Below are 26,112 nucleotides of genomic sequence, written 5' to 3'. Positions count from 1 at the left end.
TCTCTCTCTCTCTCTCTCTCTCTCTCTCTCTCTCTCTCTCTCTCTTTATATATATATATATATATATATATATATATATATAAGCATGAACTTTTACCCACTTACCTGTGGCGATCACTTCTGTCACGATCATAGTCCCTGGAATACTCCCTTGAACGTGACCTTCTTCGACTCCTAGAATCATAACTGCGAGAGTGCTCGGACTCCCTTCCACGGTCCCTGTCATAACTGTGCTCATAGTCATAGTGTCGATCACGATCTCTGCTTCTGCGATCATGATCCCTGTTTCTTTCCCTACTATCACTCCGGTCATCCCTCTCACGATCAAGGTCCTTGCTTGTGGCTCTGTCATGATCCCCACTTCGATCCTTTGACCTAATAATTACAATTGGGAGAATGAAACTGTTTGTAACACATACTGGCAACTGCTAAAGGAAGAATAGTTGCTGTTATTTACCTTCTATCGTCATCAGCTCGATCAAGCTTTCGAGCTTTTGTTCTCTCTTCCTGCAAAAAGTAGACAAATTATACTGTGCCCAGTTACATCCATGACACAAAACAAACATGTTCAAGCAACCCAAACCCCACATAAAGAAGCCAATATAAGCATATCACCCAAACATAGTAGGCCTGTTAGCATAAAGAAATATGATAAAAGCAATATAACACCACAATTTAGACTAAACAAGCACCGCCTGGCAAAGTGAAACTATGACAGAACAAGAGTCCACCTCATGCAACCAATATTGCAATGTACCTACAGTTCTCAACTTCTTTATCAAGAGCTAGCCAATCATTCACATCTGTCATCCTCTATCAAGACCCAATGCAAACACCAAGCAATAACTCTTCAGTAGCAACATATAGAATCATCACAGAAGCCTTTGTAACCAGTATACTGAAAACTCTGAATATAGCTACCAGGTGCTCTACTTAAGGCCATGACCCACAACCACTGTGGTTTTAAATGAATCAGCTAAAAACCACAAGGATATTAGTCATGTTTCAGCCATCCAAAGCATAAAAATAGCACTACTAGAGACATGAAGTAATAACATAAATGATAAGCCATGTCAAGCCATGAAATGCATCAACTTCTCCCGGACTAGTGAAGATCACAGACCAAAAGATTGGTGGAATTCACACCGATGGATTTTTGAACAGACCGACTCTTGCTTGGATAAATCAAGAATGGCCTCCTTGCCAAGACCTTAAACAGACAGAGATAAACTGCCCGTAATCCAATTTCAATTAGCAAATAATGATAACACAAAAGTGCATGATATCTCCACCAATTGTGTTTTTTGGAAGGCATTATACTGATTTTTGACACCTAAATCAAATTCAAGAGCTACAACTTTAAAGAATTTTACAGACTAAAAAAATCTAAAAATCCTATCCAGTTTAGCGTGAAAAAATAGATTAATGTGCAATAGGAAATTACAATTCCTTACAACAATGCAATAAATGAAGAAAATGTAAAGAAAGCAGCAACAAATAGAATATCACAGTGCATCTTACCTTAAGTTCTGCCAACTTCTCTCGAATTTGGATATAGCCAAGATGAAGCTTTCCCCCAAAATGATCAGCCAAACGACGATCACTAAAAACAAGACAGAATCAAAGAAAATATGTTAACGATAAATTTTCACTCTTACAAAGCTTCTTATGCATGTAGTAGCGTTCATGACCCCAGAATTTCAATAATCATAATCTACAAGCATAAAACAGAAAACACGCACATTCTGAAGCTGCAAAAGTTTTCCCCGTAAAACTGGGCCCAAAAGCCTGCTGGTAACAAGGAGGTATAATGGCCTGGTCAAAAGCTGAAGCACTTGAAGCATCCAAAGACTACTCTTTTCTGATGCCCTCAAAATTTCAAAACAAAAGAATGGCTTATAAAAGGGCAAGAACAGAGCTTCACCTGTCATAAACACTCAAGAATGCTCCACATATGTCACAGACACGTAGCTTCTGATCAGTCTACACATCAAAACCAAAACTAAATTTGGTCAACTGCAGATGAAAGTATGAGACACACACAACCAAAACAAGAAATCAGATACTATTCGAGCAATTTACAGAAAAGCAGCCTCACTTATCAGCTATTTATAAAAAGAAGCGCAACTTTCTGGTAATTACATTCAACTGCCTGCTTTTATCATTCACGCTTGGTCTTTAAATCATCAAGTTGGCCTTTGTTTAGTCAAACAAAGTGATTAAAATGCCCTCGTTATTTTAATAAAAAAGCATAAGTTGAACTATACTAATTATTTCATCAAAAAAGGATAAACATGACATTTACATCTCAGGCTGGCATTTGAAATGAACTCAAATAAAGAAGACAGTTAAATAATAATAACCGGAATACATGTGCATGTCATATGACACACCCTAATATAAGGTCTAGGGTACAACCCTGACTATGGTAGAATCATGAGTTCTGGCCTGTTCAAATTTTATCAAATCTGGCCATTTTTTTTGGTTTATTAGGGTTGTTTTGGGGACATTAACACACCCAATTCATTTTTCTCAAACTAAGTGTGTGTTTTAGGGTTTTACTGGACTTGGATAGGGGTGCACAATGAGACGACCTAGCTCGAACTCGGATCGATTAAGCCCAGGTCGGACTTGTCTGGGTAAGTAAACAAGCCGAGCTCGAACAAAAGCTCAGGCTCGTTAAACATAAACGAGCCGAGCTTGATCAATCTTTGAAACTCGATTATGTTCGGTTAATGCAATCGTATAATGACAAGTTTTAGCATCTGTATAATATTTGTTTCTCAAAAAGGGCAAAAGGTGGTTTCACCCCCATCCTTTACACACCCGTTTGAAAACCTTTCCAAAAAAAGTCCATGCGGCTCGAGTCAAGCCAAGCTCGGCTGGAGCTTGAGCCGAGCTTAAACACACATTTTTTGTACGAGCCGAGCTTTTTTAACCTAAGCTCGGCTCGAGCCCGACTCGTGTGCACTCCTAGACTTGGGGTTTCAAGTGTTTTCTTTTTTGGGTTCTTCCTTTCTATTCTCTTTAGAATCCTAAATCGACATTGAAAAGATGGTGATTTGAGCTAATTGCGACCAAGGAAGTCATCTCTATCCTTCTCCTTTATTATTCTACAATTTGAGGTAAGGAATCCTTGTTTATTGGTTAGAACTCTGAGTAATACTAGTGAATATCTATGTCACATAGGTGCGGGTGCGGGTGCGGCGATACGGCACTTTCGAAAAACATGGGTGCGTGAGGTGCATGTATGTATGTATGTATATATATGTGTGTGTGTGTGTGTGTGTGTGTGTGTGTGTGTGTTTCAGACCTGGGTCTGGTTTTACCCAAGTTTTACTCAGATTTTGATCAAAACATCCCAGGTCTAATTTGAATCAGACCTGAGCCGCTTTGACCAAAGTTTGAATCTGACCTAGCTGGTCAAACCAGACCCAGGTCTGAATCAGACCTTTCAAACCTGGGTCGAATAGGCTCAAGTCTGCTTCAGACCTAAGTCAAAACAGACTCAGGTCTGATTCAGACTTCGGTCAGTATTGACCCAGGTCTGAATCAGATCTGGTTCTTCGTTCTCCAGGCCAGGTCTGATTCGGACTGTCATACCTGGATGGTCAAACCAGACCCAGGTCTGCATTAGACCTGGGTAGAATAGGCCCAGGTCTGTGTCAGACCTGACTAGAAACAGGCCCAGGTCTGATTTAGATCTGGGTCAAGCTCGGACCCAGGTCTGGATCCAGACCTGGGCTACTTTGATACCTGGCCCTGAAAGGCCAGGTGTTATGAAATCTCTTTTAAAGAGAGAGAGAGAGAGAGAGACCAAAGGAGGAATCAGGGATTGTGGTGGCTTGCAATGGCAGCTGCGAGAGGAGAGGGCAATGAAGAAGGGGGGAAGTTCATGCCCTAAACCCCCCTCTTACGGGTTTTTTATTTTAATGTGGACTAAAATGGACTCGGCCATAGTTGACCGAGTCCATTTTGGATGAAAACGAGTCTGGGTGAGCTTGACCACACTCGGACTCATGTTGACCGCACCAGATGCAGAGAGACTCGCATCTTGCTGCGCCCATGTTAGCTGAGTCCCTGTTACATAGGTGAATATAGTCCCTAAAACTTTCAAAAGTAGAGGAGAGAACTCGAGAATTCGTTGATAGTGACTTTGTCAAGTTTGCAAGGGGCTAATGACCTCTAAAATAGGGGTGGGCATCGGGCCGGCCTAACCCGCTAATGGACCGGGCCAGCCCGGTCAACGGGCCAGGTTTTGGCCCAGTTCTTAACAGGCTCGGGTTTGAAGAGAAGCCCATGGCTCGGCCCATGGCTCGGCCCATTGGCCCAACGAGCCAATGTGAAGCGGGCCGGGTCCGGCTCGGCCTAGCCCAATCCTAAAATCCATAAGTGCTTGACTGAAATTATGAGTTAATGAGAGAATAACAAGTTCCCATGCAACTAATTCCTAATTAGTGCAACTAATTCCTAATTAGTGCAACTAATTCCTAATTAGTGCAACTAATTAGAAAAAATAGTAATAATTAACAAACAGCAAGATCACATGCAACTAATTAGGTAAATAATAATAGTTATCCAAGTTACTATGTAATAGTTAATTTTAAAAAAAAAAATAAATAACTCAGGCCCATCGGGCCGGGCCGGTAGCCAGCGGGCTGGCCCGAGCTCGACCCACGTATATAACAGGCCGGTTTTCAGCCCGGTACCTAACGGGCCCGGGCCTAAAATCATGGCCCAAACCCAGCCCATGGCGAGCCGGATCAGCTTGGCCCATCGGGCTGCCCAACCCGTTGCCCACCCCTACTCTAAAAGAAGACCACCACCATCAGAAGTCATGCTGGATTCTGAAAATGAAATATTTGATGATGATGAGCCATTATCACCAACAAATGTAAACCCTCCACCAACTTCAGAAATCACGGAAGATCCCACAGCATATGAAAAAGCAAAAAAAAAAAAGAACTAAAAATGAAATGCAAAGATACACCTAAAAAATTGTAGAAGCAATCTAGTTGTAAGGTGTTTTAGACTTTAAAGTTAGAGCTTAGAAATTTATAATATATTATTAAAGTGGCCTCATTGTTAATGGAATATTTGTGCCTTTTGTTTATCACTAAATGTGTTTTAAGTATCATGAACTATGACCTTTCAAATCAGCTTGAATGTTATTATTGTGTTTAAATTATTTAAATTGTACTTGTTGACACTACTGTATCATATATTCACTGCATTATTTAGCTTCATTTACAATCTCTATCATGTGATTACTTCCATTTTTTTAGATTGTTCAATTTTATTCTGTGCAAATCTACAAATTTTACAATGTGTTACAATATAATACCATTTTTTAGCAACTCGTGCTTCTTTTCATGCTTTTCCATATGCTTCGAACTCACTTTTCATGTGCTTTCACTAAACTGATACCCATCACTTTTAGATTCTCAGAAAAATTAATATACTAAAAAATTATGATATTGAAGAATAGTTATTTTTATTCTAGCTTTTATTCACTTCCCATTTGATTCCCATTTTGCTTTCCATTTGATTCTCATATTGCTTTCTTTCCGATTCCCGTTTTGCTTCATTTTTTATTCCTCATTTCGCACTTCCTATAAATTTTTAAGTTACTTGTTTCTTGATTTTTTTCCTGCTGAGGCTTCTTAGTCTAGTTGCCTTGGTTCAGGCTATTTCAAGTACCCAACCACAACCATGATCACACTCCATGTCATAGTTCTCTGCCTTTAAAGTCCACGTCAAGATTACTTCCTCAAGAGTATTAAAGTAGCCAAGGGTCCTAAAATAAGCCTCATATACACACGTCATTGAAAAGTTCAGAGTACAACTCCCTCCTGCATTCACTATCTTCGCTTGTACCATATGCACTCCCCACCAAAGTCATCAGAATAACAGTTCCATGTGACATGGATTACCATGCCGCTGGTAATCCCTGTATGCTAAGGTAGTTTCATATATATGTATGAAATAAATTGACCATTTAAATAAAACATTCGCAGGTTTATTTCAGTGAAGCAGCGGGTGCCTAAAGACCCATGCTGTTCAAGCACAACTGCTTGTGATTCACTGGCATGTCCAACAAATCCCACGATTCTTCTCCCTAGACCAGAAGAGCTTCTATGGCTATGAGACATTGTTCACTTAGTCCTAGGTGCCACTGCCACATGATCCCACTAGACTAGGGTAGCTTTAGTTTTTCACACAGATGCATTCACACGCACTTACATACACAAATATAGTAATATACTAACTTCAGGAGTAAACTGGGTTGCTAACAACCCATCCAGCTCACACAAACTAGTTTGTATTTTGCTGGAACTTCCAACAGATTCTGTTACCCTGCTACAAACCACAATGATCTTTCAACCAAAAAGGTATAATGTGAAGCAATTACTAAACACTATACACCATACGACATGTATTGGTTGAAGCATGTCAGGCACTAATCCAACGAGATGTGGAAAGAAAAGGAACCATATCAAAATGTGAAAGTAAACATCTAATCCAAGAGCCAAAGAACCAAACAAGTGCTTTGGTTCATAAGATCCTCTAAATCACATTCAACTTTTACTGTCATCATAAGAAACAAGGATATCAGGACTCTTAAAGCATTAGTTCTGCTCAAGCTATGGACAATACTTCAAATAAACTAACAGCAATACTCGATTGCATATTTAACATTTGCAGCACACAGTATGAAATTCACACCAAACTCAAGCATGCTAGAAAAAAAGATGGGCAAATTTTCTTCACATTGAATTCTATTTCATATATTATATTATTGTGAATTATCTTAGGTCTCCCTTTTAATGTGTCAAGGCTTATGAATTTGTATAATCCTCACCTTTAAAACATAGAGAGCAATAGTAAGCAAGAAAAAGGAACTTGCATCACAACCACCACAATTCCAAAGCATAAAAAGCACAGTTTTGTCAGCAAGGGCCATCCCAAGACATATGAGTCACCCAAATTTTGCCAATTTTACCGCAATCACAATGGACTATACAAGTTTGGGGAAGAAAATATTTCCGCTCCATTTCTTCAGTGTATTAATAGACTAAATAACCCTAATGGGCCATGGCAGATAATTTGATTAGTTGTGTTACTTATAAACAATGCACACATTCCCATTTTGATAGTAATTCCAGCACATGCATGTGCACACACACACACACAACGACAGATGCTACAAAGATCATAGTTTACACGGAATAAAATGAAAGAAAATAAAAAGGGCTTGCATGTGCACACAAGCACACACACACAACAACAGATGCTACACTTTCATTTTGAATCAGCATAAATACCATCCCTCAATCCACCACTTTCACGAAAACAAAATAAGTTTATACCAATAGCCACAAGAAAGCAATCCACGTTAATAGAGCTATATTGGTTGTGAACATGCACAACCAGAAAATATATGGAGGGATCACAGAAATCCGAATAACTAACCACTTGAAAGGGAGATCACACTTTGACTATCTCAGTTCACAGTAACACTGCCTCAAGTTCAATTAAAGAATTAAACCTGCAGCCAGCTTGGAAATTTAGACAGCTATACAGGAGTCATCAAAGACACTACAGGATAAACTCATGACTCCCTTCAAATAGAGAACTTCAGGTTCAGAAAGCTAGAAAGTTGCCTGCTCTGGGTTCTTAATTACACTAGAAATTTTTATAAGCAAGCCCATGGAGGTCACAAGCGGATTTAGAAACTAAGCCCCCAAACTAAGATAGCATGACACTATTTCCAGTTTTAAATTTTGCAATTATGTTGAAACTTAAAGACTGTTGAAAACTGAACCCCTTACAACACACAGAGGGATATAATCAATCAAACAAGAAAAGCATCAGGAAGGCAAAAAACAAAATAAACTCTCAAAAACAAATATGAGTTCATGTTACTTGATCACTTTGCCCCCTTTTGATCTCCAACCATCAGCAACACCTCAAAGTACATGAACACATTGAAGCAAGATATTATCTGAAAGGGGGAAGGGATGGAGTGCTTACAATGCGGACATCAGCAGCAGTGTACTTTGTGTTTGATGTGTCAAGTGCTGGCTCCTGCCTTGAACCCAACTGAGGAGGGAAAGAAGAGAAGGGGAAAAGAAATACTCTTAGAACACAACAGTAAAATAACATGCACATATATTTACAGACTAACAATAAGAACACATGCATGAACACATAATCAATCAATCAGAAATACATAATTTAGAAACATAACCTATCAGTTTATTCAGCCTGTCTTCCAAGTTAGGCATATGAAATCATGCATGCAAGCACATACATTTTTTTGTGTCGCTGAAGCATGAAATACTTGACCGTTTCCATCCATTTCTTAGACGTTATTCTATCTTAATGCTGGGATGGACTATATTCTGGATAATTGGATTTTGACATAAAACATGTTCATAGTGATGGGATGGACTAGATTCTGGATGGTCAGATTTGGATATAACGTGCTTATGTGTCAGGTCAGCTTGTCAGTCAAAACTCAGATGCTGGCAAAGAATGAGGAATTAGATCCCAAACATGCCAGAATAGTGAAATAGCTAAATTGCATAAATCAGAAAAGAAAACAAGGTATTGTTTAAAGTGGCTACAACTTCAAGACAACGAATGCTTAACATTGTTTTGAATAACTGTCCTAAAAGCAGATTGTGAGCCAAAATTACTAAACAACTCCTGTTTTCAAGCCTGAAGACCCAAGTCCACACACAAATAAATGGAAAATGTGTTTTTGTGTGTGTGCATGTGTGTGTCTGTGAGAGAGAGAGGGAGAGCTTCTCCAACTTTTTAGGGAGAATATAATCCAGAAAACTGGAGAGGTGGTAGAAACATGTCAGAGAAATTGATATTCTGGGTTAATGAAGCCAAGACAAAGCATGCCATTGCCAACTATAGATAAAGCTGACATTACATCCTAAAAAAACAAAATAAAGCAAATTTTTAAAAAATGCACCTAAAGGTTGACAATAATCAAAAGCACATTTAAGCTTTGGGTATTGTTGCAGAAAAACCGGCAAACCTTAAGTTTTGGATGGTTAATTAAGAGGTAATTTTACATATGGGTAGCTAACTTATGAAAAAATTACGTTTAATTGCATACTTATTGAAACTTCACACAGGCGCCTGTGTTTTCAACAAATTGCTCAAATGAGCCTATGTCACTTTTCTTGCTAAAATTACTTATTTGGCCTTAACTGTGTGATAACTACACAAAGTGACACTCAGTCATTTAAGGAAAAGAAATGGTTAAAGTGTCATTTTAAAGAATCAAAGTCTTGCTAAAGTTACTTATTTGACCTTAACTGCATGACAGCTACAAAAAGTAACATTCAGTCATTTAAAGAAAAGAAATGGATACAGTATCATTTTACAGAGTCAACAAAGTGAAGTGATAGGAGAAGTAGCATCAGGCAGTTATATGAGCAATTTCTTGAAAAGGCAGCTGCTCATACGAAAAGTTTTACAAAATAGGTGATTAAAGTCAATTTTGCCATAAGTTAGGCACCTATACGCAAATTCTCCTAATTAAAAGGTCCCAAAGTTTCTTCCTGTTGCTGTTAAATGTGTACTGAAATTACCAATTCATCCTCCAAAAGTTATTTCAAAAAGTGCCTAACTTCTCAATAATATTGAACAAGGCACCTATCTTTTCACTTTGTATATCACCTATATCAATATGTATGATGGTACAGAACTGGAGGACCTGCTGAAGGACTTATATAATCGAGATTGGGTAAGTGGGAAACAATGGCAGTTGGGAAAGAATGAACATGGGAAACCCTAACAAAGAGAAAAACAAAAACAAAACAAAACAAAAAATGTTTTGATGGTAAATCAGCAACTTTAACCTGTTACCTCAACTTGGGTTATTTCTTGGAGTTTATCTCAAAAACTGATTTTTCTCAAGAAAATCTCGGAATTTTTTTAAATTAAAATTATATGTAAAGAACAATAAAAGGCATACAAATAAAGGTTTTGTCTTAATTTTCTTGCTAAAACATGAAGCAAGTAGAAAACTTCATAAAATTTTAAAAAAAACAGGCTTAAAATATATAAAAAATAAGAAAGTTTTTAAAAAATCATGAAAATATCATGATAATATTGTAATAATAACATGATACATGTTTTTTGGCAATATCCAGAACTTAGATGTGTTTTTTATCATCACCAAAATTTTAGGTGTGTTTTTTAACATTTCCTTAAAATTAAATGAAGACACAGCAATAGACACTTGGCTTTGGGATATCATATTTCATTTGCATAAATTCCCAACACAACAGAGGCAATCTTATGGTGGAAAACAACCAATGAGAGCAGCAGATTAAAAATGATATGGTAAGCCAGAGACAACTAGAAGTTGCAAGAAACCTTCTTCAGAGCCTCGGCCTCTTCCAATGCTTTCTGTGCTTCATCTACCATTCCCTGCTCACCTGTATAAACAAGACCTCATTATAAATCCAGCAATCATGTCAACAAGATAGAGAACTCATTATACACCGACTACAAAAATATTCTTTGTAAAATTGAAAGCAAATGCAAAAAAAAAATGAATGATGGATTATACAGATTCTTAAATGCAATAACTTATTGCAAATGGTCCACACTCAAAGAAAAGATTAAGGACCCCAAAGTATCCAGTTTATCCAATAGTTACAACAATAAATAGCAGCTGTGTTGTAACAGTAGCAGCAGCAGACAAAACTATTTTTAAAAACTGACCTAATAGTTCAAAGTAATAAATTGCAAATATGCAAAAGAAGAAATTAGATATGTAAGAGAGGAAATGCATGTATTTCAAACAATCAAGAAACAACACTACTGTCACAAAAGATATTGTGATAAAAAAGTTAACCAATAATATTAGAAAAGAAGGATATTTGCAATGTTACATGCCAGGGCCAACAAAGCCATCACCTCAAGTAAAGCACTAGAAGAAAAAAACAGACAAAATAAAGATACAAACAAACAACCGAATGCATCTCAAAATACTGAGATTCATGGTTGGTCATCAATACTAGTGGGAACTATTTAGGTATGTCAACGGGTTGGATTCAGGTCAGATCTACGCATTACTGAATCTGACTTAATCGGATCTGACCTAATAGGATTCCAATTCGGAGTCAGATGGAAAAAGATAGAACTGAATCTGGATCCCACTAGTCCAAAACCTGATATTTACACTCAGACTTGGATCTTAGTCGGATTCAGGTTTTAATCAGATTTGGATTCGGATTTCAATGAAAAATTAATACTGAATCCGAATCTGATTTTTAATCAGATCCGGATTTGGCTACCGAATCAGACTAAATGGATTCGGGCCAAATATCAGGTTACATCGGACCCGTTGACATCCTTAGAACTATTACACCTGTGTCCATAGACCATTTAAGTCACCCCAAGATACCGCTTTATAGTGTCTGTAAGAACTTACAAGCTACAATAAATTATCAGAATTGAAGATAAGTTTTGATAGATTTCCCACATTTTTTATGAAATCAATGTATAGTTGAAAAACAAAAAATCTAAACAAGCAGGAAGGCACAACGCCTCTAATCTCGGTCTTGTGGCATCTTGTCCTTGTCCGTGGAGGCTGCATAATGCTGACGCAGCCAACTCATCTCCACCTTCTCGCCTGGAGGTGGACGGGCAAACAACTGCTCGAAAATCTTCGCCCGATCCTCCTCCAAAGGTACCACGGCCTCTGATTCCATAAGGCCCAAATATGGCGGACATCTACCAAAGTGATCGTCAGCTCGCCCCAAGGAAAATGGAACAAACTGGTCTCTCTCTCTGCCATATATCTGCCACCTAATCACTATGACAAATCCAATGAGTTTAAATTCATTGGATGATGAATAAAACAATCCATAATCAAGTATTCCCTTCAAGTATTGAAAATTTCTTTTAGCAGCCTTCAAATGAGTTTGATTTGGGTTATCCGTAGATCTATTTATCAAGCCAACGCCATACAAAATATCCAGCCTTGTGCAAGTGAGATAACGCAAGCTTCCTACTATGCTTTTGAAGTAAGTACGATTAATATGAGAATCATCATATTTATTACTCATCTTACACTCAACTAGTGTGCAAACCAATTTGCAATTCTCCTTTTGAACATTTTTGAGAATTTTTTAGGCACATCTACTTCGAGATAAAAAAATTCATCATCAAGTTGCTTCACTTTAATGCTAAGCCAATAGTTTATGAGCCCAACATCCATCATTTCAAACTCATTAGTCATGAACCTTTTAGATACATCTATCATGGTGAGATCACTACCGGTAAATATCAAGTCATCAACATAGAGGCATGCTATCAAGATATCACCATCATTATTCATTTTCGAGTATAATGCATGATTATATGGGCATTTTAAGAACCCATAAAAATACTTGTTGCACCTTTAAAAAGATAACCAAAGAAGGGATCGATCTTATCCAAAGAAAGCATGGAAAAAGATTACTTCAAGATCGCCATTGATAATAGGCAATGTTGTACGTATCGTACGATACGTAGTATTACTATGAGGAATATCGATATGATATGCATAGTACGATACATGTCCATATTGTATCATATGATACAGGTGTATCATATGATAAGGAGTCGGCGCACTTAAAAAATGGTCGAATCATAATTTTTCAGTTTTGAGTTTTAAAGACATCTTGAGGGTCGACTCTCTCATTTGTGTAGAAGTCATTAGAGAGGTATCCACGTACCCTAGGACTCGTGAGAGTGATGTGAGGCTCGATTTGTGCACAAGGGAGAGAGATTTTGTTGTTTGCTAAAGTAAAAGTGCATTTCCACCATTTTTTCACTCAAGAAAGTGGGTTAAAGTAAAAAATCTTTATTATGGATAAAATTATGAAGCTACCCTCCAAAAAAATTCTACCTCGGGGGTTGTTGCCCCCTACAACCCCTGGCCAACTTATCGCGAAGTTGGGTTCAAGAAAATTAGAGATTTATATCAAGGTAGAAATCATGTTCACATTTCTTCAACAAAGATCACATCGGGTGATCTAGCGTGACAATGGGCACTCAAGTAATGAGTGAAAGCCATTTGAAAATCGAGTGCAACTATTGCCATAATATTTTTGTTTATATAATATGAAAATATGAGTCTTATGGCATGTTCTTAATTGCAAGATATTTAATATTTTGCATTGTTCTTGTGAGATAGTTGATGTTTAATGATGTCTTATGCAGCTCATAGAGACATAAATGATTAATATGTGATTTATGGCTGTATTTTGTGTAACTCATCATTGTTTCATGTTTATGATTTTGCTAGTTTTTTTCTGATTTTCATGATTTTTTTGGAATTTTTTAAAAAATTATGATCTTTATGATACTGTCTTATTTTGGGCCCGACCGATACGGGTAACGATACGATACTTACAACCTTGATAGTAGGGTCCACTTGATTACCAAACTTGCAGTACTAAAATAATGTCACCTTAATACTGCACACCAAACAACTCCCAAAGAGTGGTTATTATCAAGGCAAATCCACCATTATTAGACAGCTATCCTTAATACTAGTGATTTCCCATCTAGACGGTTGATCAACCAAATAGAGACTTTCAAATTTAAGTCTTTCCACCAACCCAAACTGTAGTTATTTGACATTCTGTAGTCAAATATTAATCCCAGAAAGGTCTTTTACACAAAGACTACATATAAGAAATCAAACATCTCATAGGGAAGAAAAACTGAAAGACAAAGAACCCAAACTTCTACAAGGCCAAGATAGGTCCAAGCAACCACGCATTTCAATAGTACAACAACGTTAGGAAAAAGACAAAATGGATTACCCTAGTCTACTACTGTTCAACTCTATGGCCATTATAGCTACCAACTCTGACCATAGACACCTATATCGTTCAAGGTAATTTTGCGGTGAGGGTTTTTTCAGAGATATTTTCAAAAAGTGATTTTTCTCGAGAAAATCTTGAAAGCTTTAGAAATTGAAGAAAATACAAATAATAAGAAAAATAATAGGTTATTATTTTTCTAGCAAAATATATAGAGAAACAAGTTTTTAAAGTTTTTAAAATACAAAAAAAATAGAAAAACTGAACTTAAAATAATATATAAAAATAATATTTTTTAAATATTACAAATATCTTATGATAATAGTGATATTTTGAAAATATCATGATACTTTGCCAATATTATCGGCCTAGCTGAAAATGTTGATAATATTACAACATTTTCAAAATATCAGTGACTATGACTCTGACCAGCGAGACATAGGGGTGAAATAAGACAAAGCTATTATCAGAGTGAAAACCAAAATATTATTTACATCATTTTTTGACAAAATGTACAAATTGTTCAAAACTTGAGAATACAAAATATTATGAACAAAAGTCCCAAGCTGGTCTCGGGATCTTTCGAAGAGTACTAGTTCCTCGATGATGCTTATGCCCCGCTGCATTCATTGACTTGTACCTGAACAAAAACTCATTAAAGGGTCAGACTTCTGACAGGTAGGTCTATACCAATTCCGGTATTTCAGAATATTAAACATATTCAGTCAATTCAAATAAAGTATTTTTACTGAAAAGACATAATAGATAACAGAACTGTTTGCATAATTAGGGCATATTTTCATTTTAAACTGTGATTAAAAAAGGGTCTTCGTTTCGATAATTAACCATCCACCCTGATACATGGGGAAAGACCATCGCAGACAGTCGAGGCATTCTGGGGGTGTATTATTCTCAGATGTTTTAATCCCGAGTACCTGACTGTAGCGGACCCAAAACGGACGGTCCATGATCGGGAAAATCACCGCTAAGGCAAAACAGAAAGTAGGATGCATCCTGGACTACTGCAGTAGTTGGGATCTATTACGTAGGACACGTTGGTAGCCCCAACCTCCGTAGGCCTACGAGTGAGTGGAGGCCCCTGGACGCCTCGCTCCCAAAAATCAGAACAGAATCACTCGAGGTTGTACCATCTACCTTATTCAAGGTAGATATCAGAATATAATGGGTCAAAAGGTTTCTCTTTATTACAGGAATTATTTTAAGTACCTTATACTGTGTAGGCCAGAATAGGGGTTCAGTAATCCAAGTACATGTTTTCCAGGTGATAATTAGAGTCTTGTATGTGTACCCAACCCAATTGGTACTTGCTCTGAATATACGAGCATTTTGCCAATGTGGCAGATCGATATCTTAAGCTTTGTGTAGGCATGTTTTGTTTATCAGATAGTGTTTTGTTTCGTACTTTGGCAGTTAATTTATTTCAAGCTAGTACACGAGTCATTCCCAGAACGAAAGTATGCCTTACACACTACAGTGTACTGGAAAGGTTTCTAGGACCTTGTTCTTTTTCTTTTTTTTACTTGAGCGGAATATTCTATTGTCAGTAGGGTTCTCTGAACCAGAGTTACCGGAAATGCCTAGGTAACGGGGAAAGCACGCTTCCCCGAAGCACGTTTCGAAAGCGCGAAACGTTGCGCTTCTGAAACGCGTTGGGAAGCGCGCTTTTTTTTGGGGAAGCGCACTACCCTTTTATGGGAAGCGTGTTTCCCATTTATGGGAACCGCGCTTCCCATTTATGGGAACCGCGCTTCTCATTTATGGGAAGTGCGCTTCCCCTTCGCTTCCTCTATTTTTTGTTTTTTGTTTTTTTATTTTTGTTTTTTTTTTTTCTCTTTTTCGCTTTCCCCCTCGCTTCCTAGGTCGCTTCCGGTTCGCTTCCGAGATGCTTCCTGATCCGCTCCTAAGTCGTCCCACGCTTCCTAAAATTTTGAAAGTGCCTTGTTTGCCGTATTGCTTCCCTCTCCCGCTTCCTCGATTGGCAACCATGCTCTGAACCCAAAGCTCTATTTTTGAGCTAAGCATAGATGCACGTTGTTCTATACATGGTTTCAATATTTTATCTTCGCAAAGCAGAATATAAGCAAAAATTATTATTTTATTCAAAATATATGCATGCATCTTTATAATATTTTATTCAGAGTATGATGTGTATCAAAAACTACTATTTTATTATTTCATTTGAGATATAATCATTTTCCTCAAAGTATGGTCTGTACAAAAACTATTAATTTATTTAAAATATGATTATTTTATTTAAAATATGATTATTTTATTTAAAATATGATTATTTTATTTCAAGTAGGATACGTACAAAAACTTATTATTTTATTTGAAATATATTTGTTTTATTCGAAGTATGACACATATCAAAACTACTTTGTTCGAAATCCAATGTGTATATATATATATATATGAGACAACACGAATACATCATGTGTAATATAAGCGAACATGCATGCTTCCAAAATATATTTAAACATTCGAAATCCACACGCATTTGAATAGAGATTACTTTATAGGGCGCAGCAATAGGAAACAAAAAATTCCCAAAAATCTCGGGCAAATTTTCTTCCAAGATGATCTTTGATGTGCGAAGGTGAAGCAGACCATGTTGGCGAAATTAATCGAGTCAAGGTGGCGATGGTCGCAATCCGACCGAATCAAGTCGCCAAAATGGGGGGAGGTCAATCACGAAGTGGGGGGGGGGGGGGGGGAGGCGGCTATACAAGGGAGGTGAGTTCGGTATGCAGGCCGGGAGAGCTCAAAACAGTGAGGTGAGTGGCTGGAGCGTGGACTGGGCTCAGGCGAGGACAAGACCTAGCTAGGTTTGGAGCGAACTGAGAGGTCGAGAGGGTACCGGACTGAGCTGGGTTCAGAGATGCCGAGCTTAGTGGGGGGAAATAGGTGTGGGGTGCAGTCAGGGGCAAACTGGCATATCTGGGCCATTGGTGGTGTTAGGTGTGGTGTTAGGTGTAGTGCTAGCTCAGTTAGGCTGGGCTAGTGGGTCTGAATGGGTGCATTGTGGTGGTTGCTGGGGGCACAGCCACACACAACAACAGTAAGAGAAAAGGAGAAGATGGTGTGGAGGAGAGGGAGCGAGGTAGGGAGAAGAGCGTGAGAGTGAAGTGGGTTGAAAGGAGGGGAACTGGTCCTATTTATAGGACAAAAGTGAGCCTTGGTGTTGCCAAATGGCAACACCAAGAGGGTCACGTTTTGGGCTTTCCTTATAAGTGTTGAACAAGTTCAACACTTGTATATTTTAGCAATTACCATGGGAGCCAAAACAATGGGGGACCCATGGCCATGGGTCTTTGGGTTGGATCTTGATGATCCAACCCTAGGTCCAGCTGGCCCAGCCAATTCAGTTGACAGAACTGGTTGATCAGCTACTTAGCTACACTAACTAAGTGAGAACTTAGTTAGTGTAACTAAGCCTAGTTAAGCTTAAGTTATATATATATATATATTGATAGTGTAGATATATATTATATGTACATTAATGCCCCCCTTAATTCACAAAATCTGGTTGATTGTCTCAATCAACTAGGGAATGGATGAAAATGACCTTACTGGTCATAAATATCCTGCGATACTTACAAAAATGACCATTTTACCCTTGGAACTTGTCGAGCATATACCAAAAGCGTTTTAACCATGGTTGCCAGTCGAGGAAGCGGGAGCAGGAAGCGATACGGGAAGCGGAAGTGAGAAGCGGGCACTTTCAAAATTTTAGGAAGAGGGAAGCGTAGGACGATTTAGGAGCGAATCAGGAAGCGTCTCGGAAGCGACCTAGGAAGCGAGGGGGAAGCGAAAAAAGAGAAAAAAAAAACAAAAATAAAAATACAAAAAAAATGAAAAAAATGGGGGAAGCGAGGGAGAAACATGCTTCCCAAAAAAAAGCATGCTTCCCAACGCATTTCGGAAGCACGACGTTTCGCGCTTCGGGGAAGCGTGCTTCCCCAGTTACCTATGTGTTTCCGGTAACTCTAGTTTTAACTCCGATTTCGATGAAATCAAAACCGTTCTTGGATTTTTGATACAAATGCAACTAAGTGTTCAAAACTCATAAAATTAACCTTCAAAATTATGATTTTGGCCTTGAGGTTGTCATGCATGTTTTGTGAGCTTACGAGCTCCGATTTCGACGAAATCAGTTGCTTTCTTTTCAGAATTTTGATGTGGTCACAACCGTGTATTCAAAAAACATAAACTAGGTTGCCAAAAATATTCATTACCTTAGATATTTATATTCAAACAAAAATCTCTGAAAAATTGTCGGGTATTACAAGTAGAGGTGAGACGGTGGATCAAAAACAATCACATAAGTGAGGATACCAGTACATCCATAAGAGGCCAAGCTATAAAAGAGGGACCATTTCATGCAAGCGGCTACAAGAAAGGACTGTTTATTACACAAGTCTAACTAAATATTCTGCAAATCAACATAGTCAAAGCAAACTTACTAACAATACTACAAATTAATGACATGTAGCTCCTCTGGCTCATTCACTTTGTTTTCTTATTATGTAAGATAAATGCTTAAAACTTATGCTTCCTTTTATGCCTTCAAAATCAAATCTTACTGTCACATCATATTCTTTTTTTCTTTTTTGGACGAGTGAATTGAACAGTAGACTAGCACTCAAACCCTAGAGCCCTCTTTTTGTGATACTCCATTACTACTAATTCAGCAATCAACATTTGCACCTCTTGGTCAATATTTCCAGCTTCTCCTGATTTTATAAACCGATATTTTGTCCATGCACTACATAGACAGTAAGCACTAGCTATAAATGCTCCACAATATTTGAGAAAAAATAGGAGGAATATTGACAAAAGGAAATGCAGGTGGAATATTCAACAAATATTAGCAGCTCAACAAACAGAACCAGCACATCTGCAAATGTTATTAACAAAAAATGCTTTCTTGAAAACAAAAGAACAAAATCAAGCAGAAAAGAAAAGCAACACAATCTGTGAGGTCTCTCTCCTCTACTTCTTCCTCTTCTTTTCTCTATAAAGGGGTGTGGGTGTGTACTTTGTACATTGAGAGAGTGATGGGTAGTGTTACGTATTTTGTGTTTTGAGAGTTATGTAGTGAGGACTTTATGTAATGCTTTTTGTATTTTATTAGTGTTCTTTATTAATGAAGATATTGTTGAGAAACTCGGTTTTGATGTCACATAATATGATACACTGTCTCATTTGATTTTATATGATATGATAATATGTTCTCTTGAAATAATGTTATATTATGACTGAATATGTTTTGTCATAAATCTAACGAGTATTTGATGCAAAGATATCTCACCCAATAAGGATGGAGACTTCCTGTTCAAGTACAACTATGGTGCAATCATACTCGTTGAAGAAAAAGCTTGATGGGCCATGCTTTCCTAAAGTTCAAATGAAGAAATCGGCTACCTCAAGATGAAGATTTTTTTCTTCTTTAGAGTCATATGTAACAGAACCTTCAGGAACTTGCATATTGCATATTACATACTCATTCATAAACACTATATCATAAAAGTATACGATAGTTTCAAAAAACTCCTTTTTGAAAACCAATAAGTGTACCTTCTTACAACCTTTTATGAAAAAGATATTTTGTCATATAATAATTGTACCTTCTTACAACCTTTTATGAAAAAGACATTTTGTCATTGTACCTTACACTATATACAAGACAACATGAAAAAAGGAATGTAGGAAAAAGACAAAAACATAACATCGACTACATGGAGAAAACAAATAAAATATGTTTTTGAAAAGACTCTAGTTTCCCTCTTTAAAGAAATATTTTTTATAAGAAGAAGACAAAAACATAAAATCGACTACATAAGAAAAACAAATAAAATATGTTTTTGAAAAGACTTTAGTTATCTTCTTTAATGAAATGTTTCTTAATACAAGAAGAAGACAAAAACATAAAACGGCTACACATAAGAAAAACAAATAAAATATGTTTTAAAAAAGGACTCTAGTTACCTTTTTTCATAACCATAGAATGTCGACTTACTTGAAGTCATCATTCTCTCTACAAAGCATTAAATGCCTTCTGTAACAAATCCTTGTTAATATCCTTCTCAAAGAATGTCGACCTTCTTTTGGTCCTTATTCTCTCTGGAGACTTTGAAAAACACAACATAAATAAAACACTTGACATGACTATGTACAAATAAATATCGCAAAACACTCATAGTACTTACACTCATTTAAAGCAAAGAAGTACTAATGTACCACAAATCATTAATTAGAATAAAGACAAAACTACAACCCAACGTTCAATGTACTATTGTAAGAAATAGACTTTTTACATAAAATATGTATTACCTAAAACAATACAACGACTAGTGTACCCTCTATTTTACTCTTATGGAAAAAGGCATTCTCGATCTTCTCTAAAAGATATTTTTGAAATGACATAACATTTCACATTTCAAAAAGTTACAATTCCAAAATGTAACGACTACTTTTTATAAGCTATATAAACACACAAACAAACTATTCAGACAGGGGAATGAAATAGACGTGTGAGCTTACAAAGAGAAATATTTCTATTCGTGATTTGAAAAGAGAGCCTTGAAAAAGAAAGAGAAAAAGAAAAAGGAAGAAAAGAGAAAAAGTCAAGTCCAGCTCTTTGACAAAGAGTATCCTCTGAGTGACAAACAGAACATTCTTAGAATCCTTCATTCGTGCATTCATATCATTCTGAAGGTTCTATAGGAAGTATTGTAACTTTGTTATTCACTGTATTCCTTCTTTGTTTAAAGAAGAAGACCTCTTGGGAAGAGGGTATGCCCCTTCTCTGTTGAGAGAAGAAGACCTCTTGGGAAGAGGGTGTTGTACTATTTATCCGGTAACTCGGATGTTATAGTGGAATCTCAAGTGGTTTGCTTGGGGACTGGATGTAGGTCTGGATATTGACCGAACCAGTATAACTTTTGTGTTTTATGTGTTGTGCCTTATTGCTTAATTATTTTATTTTATCGATCATTATCATATTTCACTATTCACCCCCCCTCTAGTGGAATTTCATTTGGTATCAGAGCAGGTTTGCTGGTTTCGACGTAACAAGTCTTCCAGCACAAATGGCATCTACCTCTTATGCTCGTGATATTGAAGGTCAACACGCATCTCGTCCTCCTTTCTTCAATGGCTCCAACTATGGATATTGGAAGTGCAGAATGGCTATCTTTCTCAAATCCATAGACTTTGCTGTATGGAAAATTGTTGAGCATCCATACACATCTCCATCTGCAGACTATAACTTATGGTCTGATGAAGAAAAGAAAATGGCAAACCTAAATGCAAAGGTTGTGAATGCCTTATATTGTGCCATTGATCAGAATAAATTCAACAGAATATCTATATGTGAATCTGCATATGACATTTGGCATTCTTTGGAGGTTATTCATGAAGGAACCAACAAAGTAAAAGAAGCCAAAATATCATCTCTTGTTAGAAAATATGAGTTGTTCAAAATGAACAAAGATGAACCCATCACAGAGATGTTTACCAGATTCACCAATGATCTGAAATCTCTGGGTGTAACATATTCCCAGACTGAAAAGGTAAAGAAAATCTTAAGATCTCTCACAACTGATTGGGAGAAAAAGACTATTGCTATTGAAGAAGCTCAAGATTTATCTAAACTTACATTGGACGACTTAATAGGCAATCTTATGGCCTATGAAGTCCACATGAAAGAAAGAAGGGAAGAAGAGCAACCAGTAAAGAAAACTCTAGCTTTCCCAGTCCTATCTGAGAATGAAGACTCATAAAGAATCATAAATTGCGCTACTTACCAGAAAATTTCAGCGCTTCATGAGAAGGAACCGACTTCCAAACAGGCACAAGGAAAGAAAAGATCTTAAAGAAGATCCCATGTGCTTTCAGTGTAATAAGCCAGGCCACTTAAAACGTGACTGTCCCCTTCTCAAAAGAAAGTCCAGAACTGAGGAACCAAAGAAGAGGTTCTTCAAGAAAAAGGCTCTGCATGCTCAATGGGATGATTCAGAACCATCCACTAGTGAAGAGTCAAGTGATGATGAAGCCGAAACTGCAAATATGTGCTTCATGGCAAACGAATGTTCGGTAAGTGAAATCTCTGATTTTTCCTTTGAAGAACTTCTAGATGTTTTTCAAGAACTATTTGAAGAATCTAGAAAATTGAGTTTCAAAAATAAAGTTTTAAAATCTGAAAATTTAAAGCTTTCTCAAGAGAATGAAAAAATCAGCAGTGAAAATTCTGAGTTGAAAAAGAAAAATCTTTTGCTTATGTCTGAAATTTCTTCTACTAGCTCCAAAACTAAAGATATACAATTAGAAATTTCAGAGCTAAAAAGTAAAACTGAGAACCTCATGAAAACGGTTTTCGAGTTTACTAAAGGTAAAGAGAACTTGGATAAACTCTTATCCTCTCAGAAGGTCTCCTTTTACAAGAATGGTATTGGCTATTCTCATTTCAAAAAACCTTCTTGTATAAATCAAAAGACCACGTTTGTGAAAAGTTCATCTGAACCAAATAAGGAGTATTATAATGATAATCTTTTTAACTCCTCTAAAGAGATAGACAAACCCAAATCCAAATGGATATGGGTTCCAAAGTCTAACAAAAAAGGACCTGATTGGGTACCAAAAAGGAGATTTACTTAATGTTTTGCAGGCTCCAAAGAAGAAGAACAGATGGATACTAGATAGTGGATGTTCAAAGCACATGACAGGACATCCAGACCTTTTTGCTGTTCTTCATCATAAAGAAGGAGGAACCGTCACCTTTGGAGACAACAACAAAGGTTTGATAATTGGTATTGGAAATATTGGTAACATAGACAAACCTCTTATCAAAGACGTTCTCCTTGTTAAAGGCTTAAAACATAACCTACTAAGTATCAGTCAAATGTGTGACACAGGTTATAATGTTAGCTTTAATCATGATGCATGCCTCATAGCTGACACCAATGAAAACATCATCTTAAAAGGTATAAGAAAGAATAATATATATGAACTGTACCTAGAAAACATCACAGAACATTACCTCATAGCTAATAATGACACTCAACATCTATGGCACATGAGAATGGGCCATGTCAATTCTAAATACATTTCTAAACTAGCTAAAGATAAGTTAGTACGTGGGTTACCCAACATATCCTTTAAAAAGGATTATTTTTGTGATGCATGTCAATTAGGAAAATTGTCAAAATCTTCTTTCAAATCAAAAAATGTCATTTCAAGTAAAAGACCTTTAGAGCTTCTCCATCTGGACCTTTTTGGTCCTTCTAGGGTAGCTAGCCTTAATCATAATAAATATGCTTTTGTCATTGTAGATGATTACTCAAGGTTTACTTGGGTAATATTTTTGAAAAACAAAAGTGACACGTTTTGTCAGTTTGAAATCTTATGTACAAAATTACAAAACGAAAAATCGTGTTCTATTGTTAAAATCCGTAGTGACCATGGAGGAGAATTTGAAAATGAACTCTTTGAAAAATTTTGTAACTTGCATGGTATTTCTCATAACTTTGCCTTTCCTAGAGTTGCACCTCAAAATGGTGTAGTAGAAAGAAAGAATAGAACCCTTCAAGAATCTGCCAGGACTATGCTCCAACACAATAATCTTGCAAAATCCTTTTGGGCAGAAGCTGTTAATACTGCATGCTACATAACAAATAGAGTTCTCATTAGACCCTTATTAAATAAAACTCCCTATGAACTATTCTATGACAGAACTCCAAGAATAGACTATTTCAAAGTCTTTGGATGTAAATGCTTTATCCTAAACACAAAAGATAGCCTGGATAAGTTTGATGCTAAATCTATTGAAGGCATATTCTTAGGATATTCAAGTCATAGTAAAGCATACAGAGTTTTCAATAAGAGTCATAATACTATTGAAGAATCTATGCATGTTAGTTTTTGTGAATCTATTGATCAATCTGTTCATATACAAACTAATGATGATGATGTTGAAAGTACAGATTTATTTTTAGATAACACAGCTAAGTCTAATGAAGATGATCACCAAAGAACCTTTGTCGATATCAAAGAGCATCCTCAAAAGCAGATTTTGGGAGAACTAACAAAGGGGGTTCAAACTAGAGCTCAGCTAGAACGGATTGCAAACATGGCATTCATTTCTCAACTTAAACCAAAGAAGATTGATGAAGCCATCATTGATGAGTTCTGGATGCTAGCCATGACTGAAGAACTGAATCAATTCCAAAGAAACAAGGATCATCCAATCATTGGGACAAGATGGATCTTCAGAAACAAGCTAGACGAAACAGGTAATGTTATAAGAAACAAGGACAGACTAGTAGCTCAAGGATACAACCAGGAGGAAGGTATTGACTTTGATGAAACATTTGCTCCTGTTGCTAGACTTGAATCTATTAGAATGCTCTTAGCATATGCAAGCTATATGGATTTCAAATTATTTCAAATGGATGTTAAAAGTGCTTTCTTAAATGGTTTTATAAATGAAGAAGTCTATGTAAAACAACCTCCAGGATTTGAAAATGAACAATACCCAGATCATGTTTTTAAACTCAAATGTGCTTTGTATGGTTTAAAACAAGCACCTCGTGCTTGGTACGAAAGACTTAAAACCTTTTTATTAAAAACTGGCTTTTCTGTTGGCAAAGCAAATTCTACACTATTTGTTAAAGTAGTGAATAATCATACCCTAATTGTTCAAATTTATGTCGACGACATCATCTTTGGATCTTCTAACAGCACTCTCTGTGAAGATTTTTCTAAGTCCATGCAAAAGGAATTCGAAATGAGTATGATGGGAGAACTCACCTACTTTCTTGGACTGCATATTAAGCAAACCAAGGATGGAGTTTTCATCAACCAATCTAAGTATGCTCGTGAACTTCTGAAGAGGTTCAACATGAACTCAACTGCTTCAAAATCTACTCCTATGAGCACTACTACTGTGTTGGACAAAGATGAAGATGGTAAGTCTGTTGATACAAAGGTATACCGAGGTATGATAGGATCACTTCTTTATTTAACTGCTAGCCGTCCAGATATAATGTTTAGTGTTTGCTTGTGTGCTAGATTTCAGTCAAATCCAAAAGAATCACATCTTAAAGCTGTAAAAAGAATAATGAGATATTTAAAAGACACAGTTGATTTTGGATTATTCTATTCAAAATCCTCTACATTTGATCTAATCTCATACAGCGATGCTGACTTTGCTGGAAGTAAATCTGACAGAAAAAGCACAAGTGGAACATGTCACATGCTAGGGCACTCTCTAGTATCATGGTTCAGTAAGAAACAAAACTGTGTATCATTATCAACTACTGAAGCCGAATACATTGCTGCTAGTCTAGCTTGTACTCAAGTCATCTGGATGAAACAAACTTTAAAAGATTTTGGTTTAAATTTTGAAAATACAATTATTTTCTGTGATAATACGAGTGCTATAAACCTATCTAAGAATCCTATTTTACACTCACGAACTAAGCACATTCAAATAAGACACCACTTCTTAAAAAAACAAATCTTAAACAACATAATTAAACTAGAATTCATACCCACTAATCAACAGTTAGCAGACATATTCACTAAACCATTAAAACATGAAGACTTCACACGAATTAGAAGAGAACTAGGAATATGCAAACTAAGTGACTTATAAATTAATCACACTTATTATAATACTTCTTATAAGTCTTGTTTAAATCTTATTTTAAATTGCTTTCCTTCTTATCGATTTTTTTTAGTTAGTCAAACTAAGTTTTCATATTCACGTGTTCTTATAAAACACATTTTTTATGTCTTTCAACTTGTCATCTTTCAAGTACACATCCATTATAACTCCTTGTCCTATCTCCTTTCTCTCATATCCATAAAAACTAATTATATTTAAAGCTATCATAACAATGTTCACATCACTCAACTCCTTTATTATTTTTGTCCTTTATGATAACTTGTCTTACGATAAATTGTTTCACCTCTCTACTTAGTTTATGAGAACTTTTACTTTTTAGAATCGACTGACTTTTTTTTTTGTCCTTTTATTTTTTTTAAGATCTAGTTGATATATTCTCACGTAAATTGCCTTTACTATATCATTTGATATATCATAGATTACGTACACTCTATTATCATCTCTCTCATATACAAATTAAGCCTCCATTCTTGTCAATTCTTGTTTAAAACTTAACATTATTCTCTAATAACTATGAACTTCCTCAAATCGAGCTTCTTTAATAATATAAAC

The 26,112-nt window shown here is 36.4% G+C and overlaps 1 protein-coding gene across 4 annotated transcripts in view; it reads right to left on the bottom strand.

Moving 5' to 3' along the window:
- LOC149840945 (U1 snRNP-associated protein usp106-like) overlaps window positions 1-26,112 on the bottom strand; it is a 70,104-nt gene that overhangs the window by 10,230 nt on the left and 33,762 nt on the right. For 3 of the 4 annotated variants that reach the window (XR_016431414.1, XM_090003492.1, XM_090003493.1), the window contains 6 exons: window positions 10,405-10,466; window positions 8,035-8,103; window positions 1,925-1,983; window positions 1,522-1,603; window positions 458-507; window positions 106-375 (listed from right to left, as the gene is read on the bottom strand). Coding sequence is in view for 3 of the 4 variants with exons in the window: in XM_090003492.1 (XP_089859618.1) it covers window positions 106-375; window positions 458-507; window positions 1,522-1,603; window positions 1,925-1,983; window positions 8,035-8,103; window positions 10,405-10,466 (592 nt within the window). In the remaining variant the exon portion in view is untranslated. Of the gene's footprint in view, window positions 1-105; window positions 376-457; window positions 508-834; window positions 977-1,521; window positions 1,604-1,924; window positions 1,984-8,034; window positions 8,104-10,404; window positions 10,467-26,112 lie in introns of those variants that run through there. The other variant, XM_090003494.1, reaches the window with a different exon arrangement.

This window comes from Nuphar pumila, chromosome 4 (genome assembly GCF_984573655.1).
Source record: "Nuphar pumila chromosome 4, dmNupPumi1.hap1.1, whole genome shotgun sequence".
Lineage (NCBI taxonomy): Eukaryota > Viridiplantae > Streptophyta > Magnoliopsida > Nymphaeales > Nymphaeaceae > Nuphar > Nuphar pumila.
This window is presented reverse-complemented; position numbering and strand designations above follow the sequence as displayed.